The sequence below is a fragment of the Anopheles funestus genome, chromosome 2RL (assembly GCF_943734845.2).
Source record: "Anopheles funestus chromosome 2RL, idAnoFuneDA-416_04, whole genome shotgun sequence".
Lineage (NCBI taxonomy): Eukaryota > Metazoa > Arthropoda > Insecta > Diptera > Culicidae > Anopheles > Anopheles funestus.
In genome coordinates, this window is record NC_064598.1 from 8760171 (window position 1) to 8772177 (window position 12007).

A 12007-nucleotide genomic window follows, 5' to 3' on the forward strand; every position below is an offset into this window, starting at 1 on the left:
CAACGTGTAGAAAAACAGTACAGAGTGATTTTATTTTTCTTGACTCATTATAAAAATGGTATCATTCGTTCTAAAAGCGAGTGTGCGATGAGCAGCCACATATTCCGCCACACCAAATCAGTAGCGGTAGCATAGAACACATGGTTTATTAATAGCAGGCCTACGAAATCGAAAGCATCATCAATGGACGACCCCTTAGCACGATTCGAACAAATCGTACGCACTATTCACACTCAGCCGCTGAAACGTGAGAAGGAAGAGTACAGAAAGAGGTATTAGGAAAAAAGCAGATTCAAGCAAGATGGCACAGCTGAGTCTTTCCCATGAGCGTTGCTGTGCTGCACCGTGACGTAATATCGTTACCCGCTACCAGCAGTATGTGCGAAAGCGAGCAAACTGAGAGCGAGAGAGTGAGTAAATCGAGACAGGTAGTGGATCCGGTATAAGTGTCGACCGTGCAAAGCAAAACAGCAAATCGAGCTAGCGATGGTCACCGAACAAATGCCGAAGCATTACGCTGCCAGAACTCGACGAGTAAGGACGGGCGTACGACTCTTAGCAAAAGCTCAAACCACCGATCCGCGAAGGAATCGTACATTCTTGGTTGGAAGTTTTTTTTGTGTGCCCTTGCATCGAAAGTGCGTAGTGAAGACATCAGTGGTGTAGCCTGCGCGCGAGGAAGGTGTACTTTGCTGAATAAGGCAAACACAAAAATTATCCTTTTTTCCGAGTGTGTGTGTATGTGAAGACGAGCAAAAAGGTTGAGAATTTTGTGAAAATTAAGAAAAGAAAATTGAAACCGTATTTTACTGGTTTTCAAACATTGCTGCCTGCCTGGACACACTACAACCCTGTCGAACGAAAGAGAAAGCGATACTACAGTTGGAAGCGACACAAACGAGAAGGCGCTAGCCGCGTATGCTGTGAGAGCGTGCGAAAGTGGCAGTGCATACATGCGCAACCGGGACGGCACGCTTGAGAATATGGCGACTGTGGAAAAAATACATCCAGTGTTTAGTGCAAAGCTGATTGTTTCTAGTGAACGTTTCTAGTGAGGGAAGTGTTGCTCAATTGGGGGTTTTGTGCGTAAAGAACATTAGGTGTGCCGTGCGATCATTGTAGTACAAAATGTCGATTGAACATAGTATGGAACAGGTAGAAAATATGTCTTTTTCCCGGCAGTGCGACGAAATCGACCTACTCGCCGACCAGTCCGCGATGTTGACTGGAGGCTGCGAACCAGACGCAATCCATTCGCCGAACGCAGCAACCGACGCGGCAGTTCATGCGATTGCCGCCACGAACGATGGCGGCGCTAGTGTTACCGAAGATGGACGACCGTTGGATGGTCGCTGCTTGGTTTCGCGCCAGGATTCAAACGAATCACCGGTAGCAACGAGACCAGTCACCGATAACAACCATGGAAAAGGGAACGATGAACAGGAACGACCCGGTGTGGTGGGCAGCAATCAAGGCAACAGCACGGTAGCGGCCAGCATTAGCAATCGTATTGCGGAGGGACGGTGCCGGCGTAAAAACCGTCGCCGTAAGTCGAACCGTGGCAAATCGAGTTCAAATCGACCTTACAGCAAGACCAATTGGAAGTTTCAGTACCCTGCAGGGCAAGGTGTGCGCCAGGGAGGTCAGGGTGGTCAGGGTGGTGGTGGTGCCGAACCCAGTGCCGGGATGCAGGGTGGTGGTAAAATAAATCACAACAAGCGGCGCCATCTGTACTCGGTCGCGGCTTCCCGCCGGATAACACCGTTCCTGAAATCCGATCAGCCACCGTTAGTGCCATACAATACCAACCGCTTCCTGATGGAGGACCACATGCCGCAAGTGCTGACCCCGTCAGGTAGAACGCGCGATTCTAGTTTTTCGATAGATTCAGAAGAAAATTATTTTTACTCACTCCCAGAGGATGAAGAGGATTTCCTTACCAAGGAGTTCTCCAGCGTGTACGAGCGGGAACGGTTCGATCAGCTGGAAAGCCTGAGCCATCCCGACCTTGTCCAAGAGTATATTAAGCTAGCGGTGGAATACGAGCAGACGGTACGTCGCAGCGGTGCGAACGGCGGTGGTGCTGGTGGTGGCAACGGAGGCGATTGTGACGTTGGTGGAAACATGGCAAAGGTAGTGGCGGGCAATGATGGCGAACGTGGTGATGATGGCAGTGGATCTCGGAATAGACTGTTGGAAGAGCGTGTGAAGGTGTTGGAGCGGGAAAATTTGGGTGAGTATGGAAATATAGGAAACACCCTACCACACACGTGTACATATATCCGAACAGGAACTTAAATGCGTACTTGAAGTTTTTTGTGTGTTGATTTATACTGTTTTAATTATTTTGTTTCTGTAAATGGAACTGGAATGACATTAAAATGAATATTCATACGATTCATACAAAACCAGAATGTTAATATGTTTCATTCATTAAACTGCACCGAGAAACTGAAAATGAAAAACGCACATCATTGGGAAATTATTTTAAATGTATTTTCCTGCAATTCTGTTAACAACGTAACATAAAATGATATGGTTTTAAATAATTGTAATTGTTTTTCGTTGTATTTTGTTTCATTATCGCACAGACCTGCGCCGTCAGCTAGAGTATGCCACTCGAATGGGTTTTCTAATGCCTAGGTCGTCACCACGCTATGGCGTGGCGACTAGCACAGCTGTTGAAAGGATGGAAGTGGCTGAACATCAGCAACGTGTACAGCTGGACAGCAGCACAAGCGAAGATAGCGAATCAGACAGCTCGAGCACCAGCTCAAGCAGCAGCAGTAGCAGCAGTTCCAGCAGTAGCAGCAGCATGAGCGACGACGACAACGTCGATGAACCAATGGGCATGGATCTGATGGCAGAAGCGGGCCGCAATTACGATGCTCGATTGATGAACGGTGTTGCGAATCGTTCTGCCTTATCGTCGCCGGTAATGAACGGCGGCGAAAGTCCTTGCCCGAATGGTGGTCACGCCAGTGATGCAGAGCAGCAGCAAGACGATGAGGAAGAACTGTTGCTGAACGGTGCTGATGAGCTTTCACCATCCCCGAGGCCATCGCTTGCGGTGGAGTAAGGAGAAAATTCCGTCTGTGAGGTGTTACACGACAGGACCGACCGGGGTGTCAAATCCCATCCGGACCGTACGCAGAGGACTGACTATCTCGCCACGGGTAGGAAAGCCAGAAAAATGGCAGGCCAAGAACCTCCTGAGGTTTGTAGTGCCACAAAAGAAGTAGCGTAAGCAAGCGGGAAGCCAAAGGCTTGCGTGATTGCGACATTGCTTAGCGTTTAGGTGGTTCCCTGGGATATGAACCAAATGTTAGTTTTTAGCTTGCTTTATTTCCACTCCCGATCGTAGCATTACTTCTTCTGCAATTGATACACCCGCGCGTTCGAAGTTTAACCAAAAACCTTATCGAAATATACTCAATATTTGAGAATGATGATACACAATGGCGGAAGACCATTAGATCGGAAGCAAACGATGGGTTATGATGGTGTAGTGCTTGATTTGTACGGTTTCGTTTTACTTATTAATCTATGACTTTATCATTTTGTGTGATGGTATAAGCGTATGACGACGGATAACCGGGTGCGTATTGCGTGCGTTACTTAGAACACAACAACACAATGGCACACGGTGCACGAGAATCAAACAAGCTTGGCATTATTATTGCGAAATTGCGATCAATTGCAGAAAGCGAACATGTAAAAAGCGGAATTCTTTCGCGATGCGTCGATTGAAACAAATTGTAGACAAGAAAAAAGCAAACAGAAAATAATAAAAAAAACCGGAAAACCTTTTTATTGTAAAATCAGCAAAAACTATGCAATTATGTATGTATGTGTGTGTGTGTGTGTGTGAACAGTAGAAATCGATTGTTTTGAAATCGAGGCCCCAAAGGACAGGGCAGACATAAGGAAAACATAATATCCAGAATGGGAGATATTTTACAAAATAATGTAAACCGTATATACGTAGCGCATAATTTACATTGTACAACTATATATAATATAACAAAAACCAATGCGACAATGCAAATGATATGTGATTTCTTCTTTTCTCTATGCCCTTATATGCCGGGACGATAAGCGCTGTTCGTGATTGAAGTGAAACAAAAAGGAAAATAAAGCATAAAACAAAAAAAAGCGAATACGATAGAACAGCTGAAGAGCGCCACAGTCTTTGTTGATCAATCAAGTCCAAGTTGGTAAACGTTGGGCAAGCGAGATCGGGTGATCAATGTGATTCGATAATAAAATAAGATTACGATGAACGGGTTTAAAACACGCCACAAATGAGATGTAGTATGTAACTGTTATTATATTGCCGTCGAATGGACGGAAACGGATGATGGTTCATCTGCCATCAGTCAGTATCTATATCTAACGATGCAGGCTGCAACGATGCGCTTAATGGAGGAAGACTCTTGAACTCGGTGGCAAGAGAGACCAGCAAAACAAAAAAGGAAAAAAAATATGTGTTCCGACCCCGGAGCATACTTGTGATGTTGTGTCCAAACTATATAGAAGCGCGTGTACTAACCCAATTGCGGCAATTGATTGGGATGAAAGCGCACCTGGTAAAGGATTTAGGTATTTATGGCCAGAAGGAGAAATATTCGTGCAGGATATTATACTACGTTACTATTATAAACGATTATACAACACAAGAACGTTATTGTCCGCTTTTGAGGAGATGAAAAAGGAGGGAACAAGAAAGACGAATGTGTATCATCTAGACGCGCGAATATCCCGAGATGTTTTGGAACGGAGGAAAGTAAATGGAAAATGACGCTTATCTTTTCGAAGCTCGAAACTACATTAGTGTGTAACAACGTGTGCCGGTGACGTATGTATATGACCATAATGGGTTAAGATGATTAAAGAAAAATACTACTAGTGATAGGGCGAACCAGACGTGTGTATAGTCAGTAGTGTAGGAACGGTGACCCGCAAAGTCTCGATTGCATTTGCTATTGCAGCTTGTATGTGACAAAGGCAAGCAGTGATTCTTTCCATTCCCATTCCACAGCCTGGATGGGACTGGCTGGAGTACCTGCACATTTGTTTTCGTGTGTGCGGTATGTTTCTGTTGTTACTGAAAGACGTCGAGGCGAAATAAAGTAAAGTCGACTACTTATTTTAAAGCCGTGCCCCATTCATTTACGCTTACGAATATTCTCCAGAAAGAAATCCTTTATTAAAATTCTGCTTAAGTAATAAAAATGATATATAATTGTAAAACAAATAACATACCGCATTTGATTCATTTCATTTCATGTGTTCAGTGTCACAGTTTTTTAGCCCTTGGCTTTGGCACCGGTGCGGATGGGTTTTCTCCTTTGTAAAATTCCTTCAGCAGCTCCATCGCTTCCACACCACGCACCCCGCCACGAATGGGGATGGTGGATCTAAGCAGATGTGCCACATCGAGCACGGTACAGCCGCCGAACCGATCGTTTCGACAGCCATAGATGATTTCTTTTACGCCCAGTTCGATCAGCGCGGCCGCACACATGATGCACGGTTCAACCGTTACAACTACGGTCACGCTACTAAAAATGGCTTCCGGTGGTGTAATACGTTTCCGGCGTGCATAATCAAGCGCCTGATCGATACAGATGAATTCTACGTGTCGTGTTGCGTTTTTCGTTTCGTTCACCAAGTTACATCCGCGCGCAATTATTTCGTCCTTTTTGTTGCCCGCACCCTCATCGAGGGTACTGTGTACGAACACACAGCCTACGGGAACCTCTTTGAGGTCGTTCGCAATGCGTGCCTGTTGCAGGGCATCTTCCATAAAATGTTCCATGGCTAGCGGTGGTAACGATTACTTATACTAAATGTATAAAAGAAAATACTTTGGAAAAACGTATTGAGAATGTAGTAAATTAGATCTTGATGGCAGATTATGCGTTCTGCGACGAACTGAGAAACGGTAGAATGCCGTGTTCGGTAAGCCAAAGCTTGGCCTTCTCGGGCCAATTTGTGTTGTTCAAGCTGCGAGGGCTCGGATGTGGCATACAGTACGTAGCGATGGTTGGGTCAATTTTGTTCTGTTTTGTAAGCGACTTTATGCGATCCTCCGTATACCGTCCAACCGATATGACAATTTTCGGCTTAAGCAGCGTAAGCGCGATTGCTAGGTATTGTTCCGAGATCGATTGAATTTCTCCCTTTGCTTTGCCCTGAAAAAGTAAAGAGACAATTAGTCAAAAATATTGAATTGCAACAGTAAAAAGAAACATTGTACCTTCAGCTCGCTTGGCGTTATGTTTCGACCGGTTTGATGAAAAAAGGCTAGCGGACATAGATTGTAAACGAAGCAAGATCGGAAGAAACCATCCGACGTTCCGCACAGCTCTTCGTACAAACCCCACCAGCGTTTCCCACTCTGTTCCTCGCGCGTACAGGCCAAACCTTCGACCGGCCGGGCTGCTAATTCCGGTTTCGGTTTCGTTACCGTTCCTCGCAATCCCATCCAATCCCGCACGGCCGGAACGTAACCAAATGGTACCTGAGGAGAAAAAAAAGCACGAACGAAAGTGTCGAACATTCGTTAGAAACTGCAAAATTAACAAAGGCTTCATAGAGTCGCAATGGAATGAAAAGGAAAGAAAGAGAAAAGGTTATTATCACCCCAGTTTGGCACATGCCCCAAGGTCCTGGATTCATGCCGAGAAACAGAATCGGCTTCGGACCATCGAGGAAACGTTGCAGATAGGCGCAATGTATCTCGGAAGCGTACTCGATCGGATCATAGCAGGCGGCCACATCGGACGGCAGTGTAACTTTACGCAGCGCTGCCGATAACTCCTGTTCGATATGGTACACTTGTTGCCAATAAGGAACCGCTCCCGTACACCGGGCAGGTAACGGCTCGGAACTAGCTTTATTCGATTCAGTTGTGGCACTTTCAGTAGGAACCGTATGGGCGGTTATCCTTGCCTTCGGAACGTTTGCAAACTGGGAAAGCGAGAATTCACCAAGGGGCGCACACGTGTCACAGGCGTCCAATGGTTTCTCGTCTAGTTTTAACTTTTTGCGCAGCATTAGCACTGGCTTCGACACTTACTTATTCGGTAGAAATGTGTAAAATGGTAAGCACAATGTGCGTTTTGAATTGTTCCGTTTGTATTGTTCGACGAAACGAGCGATGTGCCGCGCGCCGACGGTTTTTGACAGCGCTTGACGAGTAAACATGCAGGGTTACTCAGTCGTAACACAGCATTACGACAAATTGTCATCTCTACTACCGAAATTTCAAGACTTGCTGTTGTAATACGGATGTATTACGGAAGATTTAACTTTTCGGAAGGAGGCTTTGGTAGCCTAATAACAAGACGGAAGGTATAACGGAAGAACGGAAGACAGAACGGAAGAACGGAAGAACGGAAGATGTTGCTTGTACAACGATCCAATAACGAATATCTTTATTCAGCATGACAGTTGCGCAGCACACTGTCATGTCCAATGGTCATAATTCACTCTGACATTTCGAAAGCTCTTCACAATGATACCGGTTGCGGACCTGACACTACAGTATATTACAGCTCGGCTATCCTGACTTAGGATTGACCTCAATTCTACTTGACTACATACCTAATCATATTTACGTATTAGTGGCCCACTTCCTAAGCTTATCAACTTCTAGAACGCCATCATAGGCCATTTGTGTATGTTGACAACCCTCAACATCTCTAACGACATAGCGGTCATGAGGAAGAATTTTGTGAATTATATAAGGGCCGCGAAACCTACAGTTAAGCTTTTTGTTGACACCGCTTGTGTCTGTATATTTGATAGCTACTAGATCTCCTACGTTGAATTTAGGAGCTGGCTTGTTCCTATCGGCTAAGTATTGCTCATTTCGATTTTGCGATATTTCGATATTTTCCTGTGCTTCGGAACGGAGACGATTAAGGTCTCGACTAACGTCTTCTGTTTTGGACTCAAGAAATTCACGCAATTCATCCAAGACCCAACCCCGCTGCTCGACCCCGAAGAGTAGAATGGACGGTAGGAAGCCCGTGGAACTATGGACCGTATTATTAAGAGCGTATTCGGCAGATCGTAAATGCGAACTCCAATCAGAGTAGTCGGTGAGCTCAGACAGTTTGCTTAGTATAGGACGGAGTACACGATTAACGCGTTCGACCTGACCATTCGCTTGGGGAGAGGCTGTAGCATTAAGTACATGGGAGATATTGTGAGACTCTAGAAATTCTTTAAAAAGATTCGAAGTAAAACACGTTGCTCGATCACTAATGATCCGTTTTGGTCGACTGTAGTATGTCATATACTGATTGAGTGCGTCACATACCTCGTTAGTGTTAGTTGTAGCAGTAGCATATAATTTCGTAAATTTAGTAAAAGAATCTATAATGACCAACACATATTTCTTGCGAGACCCAGTACAGGGCAATGGACCCAGATGGTCCAAGTGTATAGTGTCAAAAGGCAGCGGTACTTTTGGGATGCTAAATAGGTTACGATTATTTATCCTAGAGGGGGCTGAATATACAATACATTTTATACAATTTTTAATAAAGTTCTCAATCTTAACTGTCATTTGAGGAAACCAATAATGCTGACGAATAGTGTGAAAGGTCTTAGTAGTAGCGAGATGACCAATCTTTTCATGGTTGTGTCGTATGACGTTATCTACCATTTCACGAGGTACATACAATTGGCGGGGATAGAGGGGAGACTGATGATAAACAAGACCATCTTGCAAGATGAATCCATTAACAGGACCGACTTCGAGTTTTCGTTTTAAAGAGTCAATGGAAGGATCTCTTGATTGAGCTACCTGAAGTTGAAAGTCAAGGTCTAATTCGCTAATTGCACCTACTGCTTCAGTTCGGCTTAATGCATCCACGTGAGCCATAGAAGTTCCAGAACGATAATGAATGGTGTAATCATAGTTCTCCAGAAAAAGAGACCATCGAGCAATTTTTGCAGATCCATTACGGTTCTTTAGGGTCTCGACCAATGAATTACAATCTGTGAATATCTTCAAAGGGAGCCCGTGAACGTAGGTATGGAATCTCTTAAGCGCATAGATAACGGAGAGCGTTTCTAGCTCATAACTATGCAGCTTCGCTTCTTCTTTCGAGGTTGTTTTCGAGAAATAGGCGATAGGATGAAGTTTCTTGTCGTCCTGCCTCTGCAACAATACTGCTCCAAATCCGAATGAGCTTGCATCACAGTGAAGTTCGGTTTCTCTTTTTGGGTTAAAAATGGCAAGTACAGGAGATTGGATGAGTCTCTCGCGGAGAGTTTCAAAAGCCTCACGACAATTAGCATCAAAGCTAAAGACGGCATCCTTCTGTAGTAACTGAGTAAGGGGTTTAGCAATGCAGGAAAAAGACGGAACAAAACGTCGAAAGTAAGAGAATAAACCCAAGCATCTTCTAAGTTGTTTCACATTTAAAGGCATTGGGTAGTTTCGTAAGGCTTTAATATGCCGGTCACTAGGTCGGATACCAGAGGCGCTCGCCTTATATCCTAGATAATCCAACTCCTCATGCGCAAACCTACACTTATCCACTCGTAGTTCTAGACCGGATTGTTTGATTCTCTTCAGAACAGATTGGAGGGTTTCCAGGTGGGACTGGAGATCGGCGGAAGCAATAATAATATCGTCCAAGTAGACCACTACTTTTTCATCATCAATAAATTCGCGGAAGATTGAATTAATGAAACGCTGGAATTCGGAAGGAGCGTTTTTAAGGCCAAAAGGCATTTTTGTATATTCGTACTGACCGTCAGGGGTAACAAAGGAAGTGTAAGGAATGGAAGATTCTTCCATCTGTACCTGATGGAATCCGCTCTTCAAATCCAACAAGCTGAAGAACTTTTTGTTACTAAGATGCTCTAAGCAAGTCTCGATCAACGGAAGAGGGTAGTTGTCCCTTACAGTAATCTTATTTAGCGGTCGATAGTCCACGCACATCCGTATCTCTCCACTCTTTTTCCTAACGAGCACCAGGGCCGACGCATAAGGGGAATTACTTGGTCTGATGACTTCCTCTTCGAGTAATTTGGATACGATTTCCTTAACTTGGTTCCGCTCTCCATAAGAGAGTCGACGGGGTTTAGTAAAAATAGGAGTCTGATGAGTGAGGTTGATCTTCATCTTATGATTTATTAATTGAGTGCATTGAATAGAATCGTCGAGATAATTTTCCTTAATGATTGATAGGACAATAGCGGATTGCTTTGAAGATAATGTGGGGCCAACATCAAGCTCAATTTCCGATTCATAAACGTCAATAGCAGAAATTTCATTGGTTGCTACATCTAGTGAATCCTGGTTCTGGGTTGCAATTTCCACTCGATGGGGCTGCATAAGAGAGACGTAATTCTTGGAGTACGTAAGACTGACGTTAAACGAAGGGAGTATATCTCTACCAATAATTATTGGCCAGGCCATAGAGTTCTCGGGTAATATAATAAATGAATGATTGAGGATCACCTCCTTAAATTTTATACGGCACGTTACTTGACCACGAGTATAAAGTCGGGAGTTCCCAAGGCCACGAAATCGAGAAGGGGCTAACGTAGCCAGGAGTCCAACTGGAACTATGGATTCATTTATAAAACTTACAGAACTACCTGTATCAAATAGAGATTGTATTCCTTTTACTACCACAACCGGTTTTCCTAACTTGAGAAAAGAAACACTCACCTCTTGTAATTCATCTAATGCCAGAGTTTCATTATCATCACCCGCAATACGAGCAATTGGATCCGGATGAGCAGCAGCATTCGCGACCTTCTTTGGGCAATTTTTGTAGTTATGCCCCATCTGGAAACACGTGAAGCATGCCCCCGGTGGTCGGTTGGGGCGAGAACAGGCACTCTTAAGATGTCCAAACTCCGAGCAGTTGTAACATCGAATGATGTTCTGCGTTGCTCCTCGATTGGTCGAAACAGGAACTTTCTCCGGAATTGAAGATGATGTCGTCGTCGGCTTGGGGACTCTTCTGGACCGAATAGTCTCGAATTTCTTAAGCATAGGCTTCAGATCTTCCACGTTGTTTGCCATGAATCGCATCCCAGCAGTAAGAGATGGGCTATCCAGACCATCAAGGATAATGTTGATCAATTCAGGTTCCGGGATGGGGGCTCGGCTGGCAATACGTTGCATATCCAACACATAACGTAAGGCGGTCTCCTTTGGGGAGAGACGACGGGATCGTAATTGTCGAAGAACGGCTTCAACCGTGGGCGGCACACTCAAGGTTGAGATGAGTTCTTCCTTTAACTGTTCCAGCGTAAGGGCACGAGATGACTGGGCAACGATAGCCGCAGATCCTTTAAGCAGCCGGCGAGCATGAACGAATTTATCAGCATCCTTCACACGATGTAGGGAGAAAGTATAATCGAGGTCATCCAACCATTGGATGATACATCTGTCGTCGTCTCCCGTGAAGGGTTCGATTGTTTTATCGAGTTTTAAGTCAGCAATCGGTGGTGGAGCACATTCAGACTGGTGTTCCAAAGCCTGAATCTTACGGCGCAAATCCACTAGTTCCAATTGTTGCTGCAATCTGCGAATTTCGTCTTCGTAAGTAGCCTGGGTGCATTTGTTAGTCGGGTTACATTCTTTGGCCGCACTATCGACATCAACACGCTCCGCTGCGGTAGCGTCCAACATGGCAACACCGCACTTTACGGGGGTAACACTTGAAGCGTCCAAAATGGCGACATCACGCTTCGCGAGTGTGGCACTCGAGGCGTCCAAAATGGCGGCATCGCGCTTCGCAAGTGTGGCACTCGAGGCGTCCAAAATGGCGGCATCGCGCTTCACGGGTGTAGCACTCGAAGCGTCCAAAATGGCGGACAGGCACGTGGTAGGAGCATCGGAAGCTGGTTCCTCGTCTGGTATCGGTGTGGCGTCAATTCCCATAATTTCAGCAAACAATCTCCGGATCTGGGCAACGGTAGCGGAAGGGGGAACCGCAATCCCCGCATCCGACAGAACGCCCAA

At 45.2% G+C, this 12007-nt stretch overlaps 3 protein-coding genes across 4 annotated transcripts; 1 reads left to right on the forward strand and 2 right to left on the reverse strand.

The window, feature by feature from the left end:
- The first annotated feature begins 490 nt into the window (after window positions 1-490).
- Window positions 491-5156, forward strand: LOC125764707 (uncharacterized). 2 transcript variants are annotated; one of them, XM_049429242.1, is made up of 3 exons: window positions 493-1855; window positions 1919-2233; window positions 2592-5156. In XM_049429242.1, the coding sequence occupies exons 1-3, from the start codon at window positions 1129-1131 to the stop codon at window positions 3077-3079; spliced, it is 1530 nt and encodes a 509-aa protein (XP_049285199.1). In that variant the 5' UTR covers window positions 493-1128; the 3' UTR covers window positions 3080-5156. The 2 variants fall into 2 exon arrangements, with proteins under 2 accessions (XP_049285198.1, XP_049285199.1); XM_049429241.1 differs by having other exon boundaries at window positions 491-2233.
- Window positions 5147-5821, reverse strand: LOC125764759 (tRNA-specific adenosine deaminase 2). The gene has a single exon (XM_049429339.1). The coding sequence runs from the start codon at window positions 5819-5821 to the stop codon at window positions 5300-5302; it is 522 nt and encodes a 173-aa protein (XP_049285296.1). The 3' UTR covers window positions 5147-5299.
- A 97-nt stretch (window positions 5822-5918) lies between these two features.
- LOC125764744 (single-strand selective monofunctional uracil DNA glycosylase) lies at window positions 5919-7207 on the reverse strand. Its single transcript, XM_049429315.1, has 3 exons — window positions 6649-7207; window positions 6263-6526; window positions 5919-6197 (listed from the first exon to the last, which is right to left on the reverse strand). The coding sequence occupies exons 1-3, from the start codon at window positions 7060-7062 to the stop codon at window positions 5919-5921; spliced, it is 957 nt and encodes a 318-aa protein (XP_049285272.1). The 5' UTR covers window positions 7063-7207.
- Window positions 7208-12007: the final 4800 nt, after the last annotated feature.